General features: G+C 42.1%; 1 protein-coding gene across 4 annotated transcripts in view; it reads left to right on the top strand.

Annotated features, from left to right (window-relative positions):
• LOC124139325 (signal transducer and activator of transcription 5B-like) overlaps positions 1–16360 on the top strand; it is a 78699-nt gene that overhangs the window by 39877 nt on the left and 22462 nt on the right. For all 4 annotated transcript variants that reach the window (XM_048388926.1, XM_048388924.1, XM_048388925.1 and 1 more), the window contains exons 4-12: positions 3031–3117; positions 5741–5833; positions 6528–6600; positions 8723–8868; positions 11369–11517; positions 13325–13522; positions 14298–14390; positions 14788–15085; positions 15774–15869. In XM_048388926.1, the coding sequence (XP_048244883.1) occupies positions 3031–3117; positions 5741–5833; positions 6528–6600; positions 8723–8868; positions 11369–11517; positions 13325–13522; positions 14298–14390; positions 14788–15085; positions 15774–15869 (1233 nt within the window). The remainder of the gene's footprint in view (positions 1–3030; positions 3118–5740; positions 5834–6527; positions 6601–8722; positions 8869–11368; positions 11518–13324; positions 13523–14297; positions 14391–14787; positions 15086–15773; positions 15870–16360) is intronic.

Here is a 16360-nt window from a genome sequence, read left to right as displayed (position 1 = left end):
TCTCACTCACCAACACTCTCTCTCACTCACCAACACTCTCTCTCACTCACCAACACTCTCTCTCACTCACCAACGTTCTCTCTCACTCACCAACACTCTCTCTCACTCACCAACACTCTCTCACTCACTCTCTCACTCACCAACACTCTCTCTCACTCACCAACACTCTCTCTCTCACTCACCAACACTCTCTCACTCACCAACACTCTCTCTCACTCACCAACACTCTCTCTCACTCACCAACACTCTCTCTCACTCACTAACACTCTCTCTCACTCACCAACACTCTCTCACTCACCAACACTCTCTCACTCACCAACACTCTCTCTCACTCACCAACACTCTCTCTCACTCACCAACACTCTCTCACTCACCAACACTCTCTCTCACTCACCAACACTCTCTCTCACTCACTAACACTCTCTCTCACTCACCAACACTCTCTCACTCACCAACACTCTCTCACTCACCAACACTCTCTCTCACTCACCAACACTCTCTCACTCACCAACACTCTCTCTCACTCACCAACACTCTCTCTCACTCACCAACGTTCTCTCTCACTCACTAACACTCTCTCTCACTCACCAACACTCTCTCACTCACCAACACTCTCTCTCACTCACCAACACTCTCTCTCACTCACCAACACTCTCTCACTCACCAACACTCTCTCACTCACTCTCTCACTCACTCTCTCACTCACCAACACTCTCTCTCACTCACCAACGCTCTCTCTCACTCACTAACACTCTCTCTCACTCACCAACACTCTCTCACTCACCAACACTCTCTCTCACTCACCAACACTCTCTCTCACTCACCAACACTCTCTCTCACTCACCAACACTCTCTCACTCACCAACACTCTCACTCACCAACACTCTCCCACTCACCAACTCACTCACCAACACTCTCTCTCACTCACCAACACTCTCTCACTCACCAACACTCTCTCTCACTCACCAACACTCTCTCACTCACCAACACTCTCTCTCACTCACCAACACTCTCTCTCACTCACCAACACTCTCTCATTCACCAACACTCTCCCACTCACCAACTCACTCACCAACACTCTCTCTCACTCACCAACACTCTCTCACTCACCAACACTCTCTCACTCACCAACACTCTCTCACTCACTCTCTCACTCACTCTCTCACTCACCAACACTCACCAACACTCTCTCTCACTCACCAACACTCTCTCACTCACCAACACTCTCTCTCACTCACCAACACTCTCTCTCACTCACCAACACTCTCTCTCACTCACCAACTCTCTCTCACCAACACTCTCTCTCACTCACCAACACTCTCTCACTCACCAACACTCTCTCTCACTCACCAACACTCTCTCTCACTCACCAACACTCTCTCATTCACCAACACTCTCCCACTCACCAACTCACTCACCAACACTCTCTCTCACTCACCAACACTCTCTCACTCACCAACACTCTCTCACTCACCAACACTCTCTCACTCACTCTCTCACTCACTCTCTCACTCACCAACACTCACCAACACTCTCTCTCACTCACCAACACTCTCTCACTCACCAACACTCTCTCTCACTCACCAACACTCTCTCTCACTCACCAACACTCTCTCTCACTCACCAACACTCTCTCACTCACCAACATTCTCTCTCACTCACCAACACTCTCTCACTCACTCTCTCACTCACCAACACTCTCTCTCACTCACCAACACTCTTTCTCACTCACCAACACTCTCTCACTCACCAACACTCTCTCTCACTCACCAACACTCTCTCTCACTCACCAACACTCTCTCTCACTCACCAACACTCTCTCACTCACCAACACTCTCTCTCACTCACCAACACTCTCTCTCACTCACCAACACTCTCTCACTCACCAACACTCTCTCTCACTCACCAACACTCTCTCTCACTCACCAACACTCTCTCTCACTCACCAACACTCTCTCACTCACCAACACTCTCTCTCACTCACCAACACTCTCTCACTCACTCACTCACCCACTCACTCGTGTGTGGTGAGTAGTTGGGCTAAAAAATTATTTTCACGTTTTGTTGAGATATTTTAAATTTTTAATCATCATTTGACTTTTGCACTTTGATATGGCTCTCAAAATGCAGATTTGGCTATGAAAAACCTTTTCTCCTCTGGAATTGCCAGACTGAGAGATCTGAACTTTGGCATGTGCCAGGTTTTAGTCTACAGTATTTTTTAGAAAATATTTGAATATCAATGCTGACAGCAGTTAAGTGTCTGTTTTTGTTGACAACATATCCAGGTCAGCTCCAGTGCGGGGCACTTTTTAATAAAATATAGTTTCTACCCCTTTTGTCTGTCATTAGCACTTAGTTTCAAAGCCTCCTCCACACATTCATCACCGTAAACTGCTTCATGTGTTTGTGTTGCACTATATTGCCGATGTGATGTAACATTGTAACTCACATATATTACACAGCGTTCCTCCTTCATGGCGAATACATAGAGATGATATGTAGAGTCGCTGTTTTCAGCCAACGAAAGCTACTGTGTCTGAGAGTGGTATTCATGTTAAACTGTGGCATTGTATCTCAGTGAGGTATCTCTATAGAACCTGGGTTAATCCGGACTAATACAAGCAGGCATGTTGCTATTTAAGAGCAATAATCTCAAATATGACGTGAAACCCAATTTCAACTCACGTTCAGATGAGTCTGTACCTGCCAAGATGTTCCAAGATGCACAGGTTCGCCTCAGAGTTGAACGACCCGTGAAGATCCATGGTAGAATAGGTCTTCAGCAACCCATGCTTGCCGTAAAAGGCAACTATGCTTGTCTTAAGAGGCGACTAATGGGATCGGGTGGTCAGGCTCACTGACTTGGTTGATGCATATCAATTGCGTGGATCGATGCTCATGACATCAATCACTGGATTGTCTGGTCCAGACTCGATTATTTACAGATTGTCGTCATATAGCTGGAATATTGCTGAGTGCGTTAAAAAACAAACCAGCCAATCAGAGTTGAACATTTTTCTCTTGCAGGATTCCTTTGGCCAGAACCCAACAGAGTTTCTGAAAGCTGTTACTCATGGACTTGATGACGAGAAGAAGATTATCTCTGGCTACAGAGTAAGTACAGAGGATGGTAATAATCTGGAATTGAGAAATCAAAACAAACAAATAATGGCTTAAAAGCCATTAGCTAGAGGTTCAAAGATAGCTGGAAATACACTCACCGACACAAGAAACACGAATAGTATACATGTTGGTTAATATATGATGAATTAGGCTTAAATAATAAAAGAATTGGTTCTCAGGCAATGTTTTTGAAAATATAGAGCGGGCCGGTGGTGTCTTTTTTCTTCTTTTTTTGCGGGGAGGTGTTCAAACTAGTATGTAACCAATAAACAGTTTTGTAATCAACAAACAACTGTGTACAATCAACCTGGGAGAGGGCCTCCCTACATAAATTTATTCCTTGATGACTAAAGTACTGGAATTCAGTATTTGACTCCTGTTGGACCTAGGATATTTCAAGATATTATTATTTTTTAATGGAAATAAAAAGGAAACGTTCGTTGAACTTTATGATGATGCGGGCAGTGCCTGAGAACGAAGACATTTCTTTTAACCCAATAAATAGTACTTTTAGTCTGGGGAATGTAACGAAAGTTGGTAAATAATATTTACTGTCAATGTTGATTTAATATAACTGACTTGGACTTGGAATATTTAAGGATTTTTGGTTGTTGTTTTTAAAATTGGAAATAAAAATGAAACATGCGGCAAACTTTATGATGATGCAGCCAGTGCCTGAGAACCAAGAATAGTTTTTTTAGCCTTATTCATACTCAAAAGATATTAGATTGGTTTAATGCTCAAATGAACATACTGGTATGTTGTGTGAACTGACACTCATAAACACATCACATGTGATATCACAGATCCATAGCTCAAGATTATGTCAAGTAGCTCATGTAAAGTTTTGAAATCACGTACAACAAATCATGATAAGTATTTTTATGCATACTGAACTAAATGATTTTATATAAAAAATGTTTTATAAAATACAACAGTGAGTTGATTGGGTGAATCAAAATAAATTTTAGAGGAGCTGTATATTATAACTGGTGCCACGATGAAATTCCGGAAATCATGAACTGCTGGACTGACATGAATTTGTCTAAAGTTTTGGTATTTCCCAAGCGAGAGGAAATACAGGAATTTAGGCACGGGTGTCATAAACATAGTATGATCTAAACACAAATGTAATATCCTCTATTTATTGCCAGATAAGATGTCTACATACAGAGACGAATTTTAGTGTTTACCTGTGAGGAAAGCAAGTCGAAACAGCAGCAGAACCACAATTTGTTGATTGATGTCAACAATCTTCAGCTATGATGTCTATGATTTCTAGTGTGACGTCATTTTGACCTCACGTCTAAATAAGATTTGAATAACGTCCAGATGACGGATACAATACACTGTTGTCTTGTAACGTGATATAACCCTAGGGAACATGTGATTTTTATGAACCCTGATATGTTTTCCCTCGTAGGTAATAAAGTGGGTATGAACTTGAGTCAAACAAACCAAAGTCCCCAGCAACCTATGCTTGTCAGAAGAGGTGACTAAATGGATTTGGTGGTTGGGCTTGTTGACTGCATGCCCCGGGTTGAAAAAAAGGGGGGATATAGCGATCAGTATTTTCCGTTTCTAAAGCAGGACTCTAAAACCGTTAAATATTATTTTATTCTGTTTTTTTGTTTCGTTATGATGTTTCATGAAGTTGTTTTCTGTTTCTGGAACAGAACTCCAAAACTGTTTAATATTTCTTGTTGAAACTTGCTGTAGAGATCAGTCTAGTAGTGAACTGAACTGGTGCCTTCTGATGATTGGGGATTTTGTTCTTTCTTAATTTGTTTTTTTAAATTATTTTGATTTTATGACGAAAAGTTTAACTTATACTGAAAATGAGGGTAGTGCTCATTTCCGGAGCAGGACTCTGAAACTGTTAAATATTTCTGGATGAAACTTGCTATACAGATCAGTCTAGTGGTGAACTGGTGCCTTTTGATGATTGGAAATTTTGAAAAATACTGAACAGCATTATATTTTTCTTCTCTTACCGGTAACTGAAGGTATCCAATGGCGATGAACCAAAAGTGGAATATAAGTAGCCAAACTCCATTGCACCAGGGGGATATGTCATCTCCTGGTGGCGCTACGATCGGGCCTAGGAATTCCAGCCTCGTTCGGCAAGGGTGGAAACTAGACTTTTAAAGTCGGTTAACTCCCTTGCCTCGGGATGATGCAGTGCTAAATTAAACTCGCTCACTCACAATAATGAAAATGGTCCCCATAGTCACCCGTAATCCTCATATTAGTGACAAACAACACAAGCAACTTGCATTTGCTTCAAACAAAAATGGTGTCGTCCATTCAAGACAATCTGATAAATAATCAAGATATTTGTAATAAAAACGGATCTTACTTCGCGAAGTGTTTCAAATTTCTTGAGCACCTTGATTAAAAACATAAGGATGCCGGATGTCGGATATTGATTTCGTAAAGTGATTTTGATTGGACAATGCATTGACTTGTTAGTTCAGCCAATACATAATTCCAGCCAAGTTCCGCAAGGGTGGAAATTGGACTTCTATAGTCAGTTAACTCCCTTGCCTTGGGAAGATGAATCATACCTGAATTAAAAGTGCCCCTGTTGTTATGTTCTTGTTTGTTGTTGTAGGTGCAGGTGAAGATGGAGGAGGATGTAGAGGAGGAGGTCCCCGTCATTGATGTCTTCAGCCCTCAACTGGAAGAGTTCAGGAGAGAAATTGAGGTAAACCAACAACCATAACTCTTGCTGCAGGCCACAAACTCCCAAAAGGGGATGGTGTAGGCGAGTGGTTAAAGCTGTAACATGTCATGCAGAATGCCTGGGTTTGATTCCCATATAGGTACAATGTGTGAAACCCATTTCTGGTGTCCCCCACCACGATTCAAAACAGGGTGTGTGCATGCACCTGATCACCCCAACACCCCCAGCCCCCTAAAGCCATGTCATATCATGTGCCCTCATCGCTGTGAGGAAAGAAGTATGGTGATAAATTTTCTTGTTCTCTCTTACACTTGGTGGTATTGGGATGGCCCTGTCATCTAAGTGCCTCAATGTGCAGATTTGCATCTCTTGGGTATGCCAGGCACCTATGATTGTGAGTTTGAATCACAGGTGCACAGGTGGCCCAATCGTCTAAGGCGCTGCAATTCGCTGTGCATATGATTATGGATTCGAATCCTAGTTATGTTCTTAGGTTTGTCAGCACCAAACCCGTGCTCTTGGATTTCACCAAAGTGGTAAACGTCCGAGACCTGCATCAATTCAGGCTTTCCTCCCACATTAATCTAACATGCCGTGATATAACTGGAATACTGTGCAAAGTGGCCTCAGACTCAACCCACAGACTCACCCACCCACCCGCCCGCTCATTCACTCTCACTCTGAGGTCCTGTCATTATGTCCATTCTCTTGTCAGAACCTGGAACAGTTAGCTGAAACAGCCAACAACCATCTCTCCATCGCAAAGCAGAAGAAGGAAGAACTGATAGGTGGGTGCTTTGATAGACCTCATTATCAAACTGTTCCCCTAATGGATGGAATGTAATGACTGTACGGCATTGCACATGTGCATCATTGTGATTTAGCTGCACCATATCTCTGTGCTGCTCCCCAAAACAATTTTGATATTGACTTGTCGCTCCACAGGGCTACAGAATGTCCCACGCTTATCTCTCATGATGAATTGTAATCCCACCAAAACACTATTTCCAAAAACACTTGTCAAATATGTGTACTTATATTTTGATCAGACAACTTACTATGTCCTTAACAGGTTGGAATCTTCTAAAGGGTATGGCTATGAGGCCGCCATAAAAATCTTTGAGGTTTCCAACTCGAAAAGCAAATATATTGTTGCATTCTTTAAAATATTAGTGCTCGTATTTGATCAGGAAGTAATCATGTTGCATGTATGGTTAGCTCACGACACATGCACTTCACTGAAGCATATAAAGTGTGATTCACATTCAGATCAGGGACAGACCGTAGCGACAAGTCAAAATCATAATCGTTCATAGGGACCAGCACAGAAATAGGCATTCCCCCGAAGCAAGGGAGTTAATTGACTATAAAAGTCCAGTTTCCACCCTTCCTGAACTAGGCTGGAATTATGGAATTATTTTGGCTGGACTAATGAGTCTATGCAAAATCGAAAAACGAAATCAACATCTGGTTCTTAAACTGCTGTGCAGATGTAGGTGGATTGCAGGATTTGCAAAGCATGTGTATCGACAACTTAGTGTCAACAGATATTTTCCAAATCTTTCCATTTTTGTAATCAAGGTGCTCACGTAATTTGATGCACTTCGCATAGTAAGAACCGTTTTATTGCAATATAGATCTTGATTATTGATCTGATTTGATCGTCTACGCTATGCTTTAATATTTGAAGCAAATGCAAGTGAAATGAGAGGTGGAATCTGATTGGTCAATAGGAGGGACATAAGCCCAGAAATTCCAGCCTAGTTCGGCAAGGGTGAAAACTGGACTTTTATAGTCAGTTCACTCCCTTGCCTCGGGAAGTTGAGAAATAGGGTTACCGCAGCTACATAGTGAATCACAGTGCTACAAGCAGCATTATCATACTCTCCCGCACCTATTTATCCATTTTTTTTGTTCTCCCGTGATAAAAAATACAATTTAAACAACTTGAACCACAGGGGGCAGAGTTCTATTTTTTGCTCACCATTACTTGGAAACTGGACTTTTATAGTCAGTTCATTCCCTTGCCTCGGGAAAATGAGAAATAGGGTTACTGAAGCTACATAGTGAATCACAGTGCTGTTTGGTCAGCTGATATGACATAGTGCTTCATTGTTGAGAGCAGTACGATATGACGTCATCCATTATTAATGGCATACAGTCCGATATTATCATGACATATGAACAGTTAAGTTACTCTGTGGGGTTGTAATTTCCTAAGTGTGTCTTCATTTCTTTCTTAAAACTGACACTGAGCAATCGTAATAGCTTTTCAAAACTTGAAAATATTGTCACATATTCAACATCGATTAGCAGGGCTCCATGAGCTATGTAATATGTGCACCTGTTCAACAACACACATCTCACAACAGTACGCTAATATCTCCATGAAGTACTGACACAAGTTCTCTATCTATCTAGAGCACAGGCAGATACTCGAGTTCGATAGAATATACACTGCAGATCACTCAAACTCCACCATTCACATTCGAGCAGATTGCACGATTTCATATGAACTGTGCGGGTCGTGCAGTCAAGTGTTTGTTGTTTAAGGTCTGTCATGCTGAAATGTACAAGTTTCATGAGGCACGAGAGTTTAACGCCTATATACTGTATACTTTACAGTAGTTTATCAGCATATACTCCAACTGACCAAACTAGTGACCACCCATTGGATGAAAGTATTTCCTGGAATATGCCTGGAATATTGCTAAAAGCAGCATTATCATACTCTGCTGCTCCTATTTATCCAATTTTGTTGTTCTCCCGTGATAAAAAATACAGTTTAAACAACTTGAACCACAGGGGGCAGAGTTCTATTTTTTGCTCACCAGGACTTACCCACGGATGTATTGCATGGTAGTGTCTGTTGAATGTTTATGTGTCAACATATTTGTTTTCATTTTTCAGAAGAGAAAGAGTTTGACTACTCTCTTATCTTCAATCAAATGGGAAGAACTTTGGACCAAGAAAAGATGTGTATGATCACTGAGAAACAGAATGAGACAAAGCGAATAATCGAGGAGAACATTTTTTCGTTCAATGGCAACAGACAGGTCAGTATTGATACTTTGAGACATTTTCTGACAAGTCCAAAACAAAATAATAGTTTCTGGTTAATTAGCAGCCTATAGTTGATGAAGACTGCCTTCGCTGATTCTTTTGAATTGTCTCATGTCTACCATGCAAAGTTCATTTACTATCCTTTCATGAACTTCATTATGTTCATGCAAATGGCTTAGAGGAACTCTTTTGTCATGAAAAGATCAGAGGTCAAGGTCACTTAAAAGCTTGCAGTTACGAGGGGTGTTCATTAAAGATTTCCCCTAAACCACATAGTGTTATCATATTTGGTTGAAATTTCACATGTGTAATGATACATTGATCTGTGGGTTATGTCTGAATTTGCAGCACCGAACTATTAATCTTACCACTTTTACAGGTGTTATGATTGAGTAGGGTGTGACAATTGAGCCAGTAGAATACCGAGCAGTGTTTAGGTTTTTATATTTGAAAGGTCGCACACCAAAAGAAACTTTCGATGAAATGAAAGCCATTTATGGAGAGGATACCCCATCATATGACGTTGTTAAACACTGGCATCGCCAGTTCAAGGGTGGTCGGACATCTGTGGAAACAGCTGCCATTGCTGGTCGCCCCCATTCAGCCATTGATGAGGACACTATCCATCAACTGGAGACCGCCATTTTGGCAGACCGACGTATAACTGTTCGCCAGTTAGCACAAGATGTCAAGATCAGTGTAGGGTCTGTTGAAAAAATCATCCATGACAATTTGAACATGCATAAGATGTCTGCACGATGGATTCACAGGTTGCACACACCTTTCCAAAAGCAGGAACGAGTCAATTGCTCAAAGGATCTTTTGGACATGTGCCAAAAAAAACAGGCAAATCTTTTTGACAGACTTATCACACAGGATGAAACATCGGTCCATCACTATGATCCTGAGACTAAAGTTCAGTCGATGCAATGGAGTCACCACCCCCAAAGAAGGCACGTGTCTAACCCTCTGCAGGCAAGGTCATGCTCACTGTGTTTTGGGACCAGCAGGGAGTAGTGATGATGGATTTCTTGGCAAAGGGTACCACAATTACAGGAGCTTATTATGCTTCACTGCTGCTGAAATTGTGGGATGCTATCAAGCTTAAGAGGCGTGGCATGCTGACCAAGGGTGTCCGTCTCCTGCAAGACAATGCTCCAGTACACAACTCTCATGTTGCCCAGACAGAAGCGCGGTCCTGTGGCTATGAAATCCTTCCACATGCTCCTTACTCTCCTGACCTTGTACCATCTGACTTCCACCTCTTTCCAACCATGAAGTCATTTTTGAAGGGAAAACGTTTCACAGATGATGAAACACTGATTTCTGAAGTCAAGTCCTGGTTTGAGACGCAAAATGAAGGCTTTTACAAGCGAGGTCTCCATAGTTGCATAAAACGATGGGAGAAGTGTGTAACTCTTGGTGGTTCCTAGGTGGAAAAAAAACTAATACCTATGCCAAGTTTCATCCCACTAGGTCCATCGGAAGTGGGTCAGGGGAAATCTTTAATGAACACCCCTCGTACACTGTATCAAAGTGTATTAATGCATTTGTCATTTTGTTTAGTGTACCCCTTCACAAGGTTGGGGCCCTGTTTGGAAAGATTTGGGTTAAGATTAGTCAACAGTCAAGGTCAAAGGGCTATTGTAGATCATGGTTATGCATTAACCTTGGTTTTTAGAAGTATGAAACTTGATATTGCCATGTGTCTTACAAACTTTGTGTTTCAGTGACATGTCTATCAAAGGTCAAGTCCCATTTTAAGTTAAAACTGATTTTGTATCATCCACTGTGTGTTAAAGGAGACTTGGAACTTGTTACACTGATCAAGTTCAAAGGGTCAGGCTTAAGGGATCAGGTTTAGGGTGTCATAAGTTCATTAAACGTCAACATTCACAAGAAAACAGACACCTCTGATTTGTAAATAGCCAAGTAACCACATCAAAACTTAATATGTTGTTATGTTTAATCTTTACCTACCTACAAGGACATACCAAGGTCAAAGACATAAATGTTTTTTGTGATTCATATTTCAAGTTTCAAATAGGCAGAGTGGTAAACATCTTAGACCTGCATCACTTTGGACTTTCCTCCCTCATTGAGCTGACTATGCTGACATTTCCAATTATAACTAAAAACTCTTCAAAGTGGCATTCAAGTTGTATTTTCAGTTTAAACATTGATTCAATTCCTGATATTTTAAAATGTTTCGATAATTTATGTAATAATGTTCTAAATCAAGAGGTTTCAATTTGTTGTTTGGAATAGTATGTTGAAATGGTTCAATTTTATTTTATCTTCCTTTGAATTTATAAATTCAAATAGATAAACCTCACTTACTCATTGACTGTGATTTGGGGCAGTGGGGTAGCCTAGAGGGTAAAGTAATTGCTCATCAGGCCAAAGACCTGGGTTCAGTCAAGATAAACCCATCTCACTCATCCACTGAGATTTGAGAAACTACTGTGTACACTGTGAAACTTGGTGTTTCAGCTCGTACAGAACATGCTGCGTGTCCAGCTCAGGGGGCTTCAAGTCCTCCACACTCAGATCCTGGAGAAGGTGGCTGAGTTCAAGCACCAACAGAAACTGGCATATGTCCGGGCCGCGGGAAAACCTCGCATAGAACAACTGGAAAAATGGTCAGCTTCCACAATCTCTGCTTAAAGGGGCTTTAAAGAATAAATATGGGATTAAATCATTTATAAAGCATATTAAAACAAGTATCCTTTCTAAAGGCAATATTTGTGACAAAAACAAATGTGAAAACCTATTTCGTATTCCAGAAACTACCGAGAGCTAATGAGCAGAGTTGTCATCACGTGACCTGATGTCAAAGTGTAGAGTAGGCTTGCTGACGATCACTGTTTCTGTATAGTGTTTGGTAGATTACTAGTGTTCGCCATGGCATCAACTCACAATGCCATTGACGAAAACATTGAAGTTTCACTCAATGAACTTACATATATTTGTACATATTGATTTGAGCCAGTGGTTAGTCAAAATACTGTTGAAAACAGTGAGGAAAGCGAGGAAGATCTACCGAATGAATGTGATCAGACTGATGGTTCTTTGTAATTTTTGTACGAGGGTAGTCAGTCATGGATTATCTGTAACAGTGAATGCTAAATGTATTTTTGTAACCAAGTTTCTTTTGTTCATGGACAGATGCCTCAAAATGCAAGAAACACAAAATGGCATGACCACTCAGTTTCCATTTTTCTCCTCGCTGACATCACTTTATTCAAACTTTCCTCCTCGCTAAATCAGCCTTTTTGTTTGGAAATTTTAAGAAATCACACTTGGTACATTTGTTTGATGAACTAGTATACACACACGCCCACACAATACCCAATTTTGCATCTTCAATATGCCAAGAATAACGAAAAATTACTTCATTGTCATGTAGATTAATGCACTGTAAATGAAACAAAATGGTGGAGGTCTCTCCACTATGACGTCACAGCTACAGCTGGGCCTCTAGCTGGTATTTTAATATGCATACGTTTGAAAAAAAGGTTTTCAATGGATCTCCTTTATGCCTCAGTCGAATTTGCTCTATGGCTAGGATACGGCGGCCGTAGCCCCCCGGAATCGAGGGAGACGATGGCCTCAGTTTCGCCCTAGGGCGTATCCCTATCTTTTACATGCCGTAGGGATTATAGCATAGAGTTTTAATTTTTTTAATTTCTAGGTTCGCTGTAGCCATGCGGTAGAGCAGTTCCACATCAATGATATGTCTGGCGCACAGTGGCCTTTCGTTTGCCGTGCGGCTGCCCAAGGGTCTTATGAATTACAATTAACTTTTGCAGACCCCCAAAAAGTTGTGGCAGCATGGTGCAAAACTTGGGAAACTTTGGGAAACTTTGTAATGAAATGTCCTAATGTGTGTGGCTAAGCCCTCCTTATATATATTCCAGGTGTGTAGCGGTCACCCTGCGGCTACCTTGCGTCTGCCTTGGCATTTGTCAAAAACCTATGGCCGCTGCAGGGATGCTCTAAGGTGACCGTGCGTCATCACTTCAAAGGCCTTATAGCAGCCGCAGGTTTTCTTTCTCCACAAATTAAAAATACGCCATGCGGCTACCTAAACACATGTGACTGCTACAGTGTGTGACCGTGGGAATGCTGCGGCGGCCCTATAATGGCTATTGGCCGTAGATATTTTAGACCCCATGGACTGAGGCATTAAGCTCATGTTTTAATGATTAACTGCTGAATAGGGATTTGGGTAAGATATGTCCCCATGCTGGTCATATGAGACTTGGTCGATAGCGTGTCACATACCCCAGTGGTCGGATTGTTGCCCATAATTAGCTTCGATTATTTGCAGGCAACTGTCATATAACTGGAATATTGCTAAGTGCTTTGTCAACAAAGACACAAAAAAAAGACTATATTTTCAATTTCGTCTTTGATGGGCATTTAGAAGCTGACTCATCATTTCAGGTGCGGAAATCTTGGTAACGTGTGCTGGAAGATGTTTCAACTGACCAACAGCCCCGATTTCCGTGAGGTCATCTCAACATCACTACAGTCTGTGGAACAAATGGAACAGTTGGCGCCCTCTATCGCTGCGGAGGATAACGCGGAGGTGGAGACGATGATCATGCAGCTGCGTATGATGTTCAAGAAGCTGCTGGAGGAGTGAGCAATTTAGTTTCATTGTGACTTGAGTGAGAGAGAGAGTTAGGTTTACACTGCAATATTGCAGCCATATCATGGTGTAGGAAGCCAGATATTGGCTTCACACATTGAACTTCGGCTAGCCAACGTTTTAACCACTGCCCTTTTGTGGCTTGAATATCCAGCCTCTTACCTATTTTAGGCCAGGGTGGACTGGAGAGAATAGTGAGGTTTATGAATATAAGTACACAATTTCTTAGAGGGACATAATAAATATGGACAGTTACTTTGTTTTTGAATGTGACATGATGTGGTGGCATAAGTGATGCAGTAGACTAATATCTAGTCTCTGAAATAAAGTTATGTTTAAGATATAATATAAGTAATTATATATGGATCCCTAGAGTATTAAGGAACCCTTCACCCTGAATGGGATGAGTGTTTAAACCCCACTTACTCACTCACTCACTCACTCACTCACTCACTCACTCACTCACAGACTCACTCACTCACTCACTCACTCACTCACTCACTCACTCACTCACTCACTCACTCACACACTCACACACATTCCTGCTTCAATTAGCTGACACACTGAGACACAACTTAAACACTGTAATAGTTTTCATTATGGTGGAGCGGAGATCAAATTATAATAATTAAAGCTGGAATTTGGTACCCAACCAAATGATGAGCTTGTCCTTGTGGATATTTACAATTTAGAACAGTTATTATGTATTTTTGTTAAAGGTTTGGTAAAAGTAGGGGTATTACATTATTTATGTTTATGCACCAGGACCTTCATTGTGACGACGCAGCCCCCAGAAGTGCTAAAGATGGTTGGCGCCAGAAACAAGGGGACAAGCAGGGAGTTCCACGCTTCAGTCAGGTAGGCCGGCAGGGCGATCCATGCTTCAGTCAGGTAGGCCGGCAGGGAGATCCATGCTTCAATCAGGTAGGCCGGCAGGGAGATCCATGCTTCAGTCAGGTAGGCCAGCAGGGAGATCCATGCTTCAGTCAGGTAGGCCGGCAGGGAGATCCATGCTTCAGTCAGGTAGGCCGGCAGGGAGATCCATGCTTCAGCCAGGTAGGCCGGCAGGGAGATCTAGCAATGTTAAAGGCAACTCACTCAAGGCGTGGCTCCCTCTGCATCTCAATCAACTTACACTAAAATATATAAAATGACTTACAAGAACCTCCCTTGTCTCTTGACATACCCTTTGGTCCACATGTTCTACTACATTAGTGGTCTTCTTCCGGTCTGACCACAATTCTTTTTCTTGCAGTATCCTGGCTCTCAGCTACCTACAGATAGAGCAGATTTCCTCAAACGTTGTTGCAAACTTCTTCGCTGAGACAGACATTGGCACTATGCGCAGGAAACAAGTCAGTTGTTCCCTCCAAAACAATGAGGCCCAGTTTAAAACTGCAGGGTCAAGACCAGAGGCTTGTTTCAATGAACTCAAGGTGAAGGACTTTAGTCGCATGAAGGACAACGATGATAGTCGCGTCTCAAAACAGTTTTATCGTGTGACCTTCAGTACCAAGGTCACTCTGCAGAGCGAATGGATCTTTGACCTTGAGGTAGGATCTTGGTTGTAAATGTTGTTATCATGTTTCCTCCAGCAAAGAAGGGGGCACGTTTGGCCCAAGCATGTAATGTGCCGCTATGGTCAATGGTTCAAATCTCTGTTTAGACGGATTTATTGCTAGGTTTGACAGCATCATACATGGGCACGTGGGTTTCGCCAAAGTGGTAAATGTCTGAAACGTGCATCACTCCGGGCATCCTCCCACATTAAGCTGACACGCCCTGATATAACTGGAATAATGTTAGAAGCAGCGTTAAATCCGCCAACCCTTAAGAAACGAAAGATGAAAAAATATTTTGAATTGCACTAGTTTTCTGGGAGGGGTTCTTTCTATGATGATAAATCCTGAACAATTACCTACCTTAGTGAAAATACCCGTCCAATCAATTTTGTGTGAAATAATAATAAGAGTCATTCACTTCTCATCTGAAACTTTGCTGATAAATTGCTTGTAAGAGATGACTTCATGGCTAATGGATTCCTTGTCATCTTATCGCGACGTGTTGGATCATAATGTGTATTACTAGTCTGGTCCAGACTTATTTACAGGGTGCCATCATATAGCTGGAATATTGCTGAATGAAGAAAAAGAACAAAGAAACAAGACTGGTCTTTATCATGCTAAGTTATTCTGAAATAAGCATAATGTAAGTATTCTGAAGATGTCACCTTGCTTTCAGACAATGTCATTACCCATCATCATCAACACGGGGAGCAACCAGGCCTGTGAGGCTCTCGGGTCACTGCTGTGGTACTGCTACAACACTAATGATGTGGTGAGTCACAGAATCACAGAGCAGGTCCCCATCACCCCATGTATGTCTCCCGTGAATCACAGAGTGAGTCCCCAGTACCCCATGTATGTCTCCCTTGAATCACAGAGTGAGTCCCCAGTACCCCATGTATGTCTCCCTTGAATCACAGAACAGGTCCCCATCACCCGAAGTATGTCTCCCTTGAATCACAGAGCAGGTCCCCAGCACCCCATGTATGTCTCCCTTGAATCACAGAGCAGGTCCCCATCACCCCATGTATGTCTCCCTTGAATCACAGAACAGGTCCCCATCACCCCATGTATGTCTCCCTTGAATCACAGAACAGGTCCCCAGTACCCCATGTATGTCTCCCTTGAATCACAGAGCAGGTCCCCATCACCCCATGTATGTCTCCCTTGAATCACAGAGCAGGTCCCCAGCACCCCATGTATGTCTCCCTTGAATCACAGAACAGGTCCCCAGTACCCCATGTATGTCTCCCTTGAATCACA

This window comes from Haliotis rufescens, unplaced genomic scaffold (genome assembly GCF_023055435.1).
Source record: "Haliotis rufescens isolate VD_foot unplaced genomic scaffold, xgHalRufe1.0.p SCAF_8, whole genome shotgun sequence".
NCBI lineage: Eukaryota > Metazoa > Mollusca > Gastropoda > Lepetellida > Haliotidae > Haliotis > Haliotis rufescens.
This window is presented reverse-complemented; position numbering and strand designations above follow the sequence as displayed.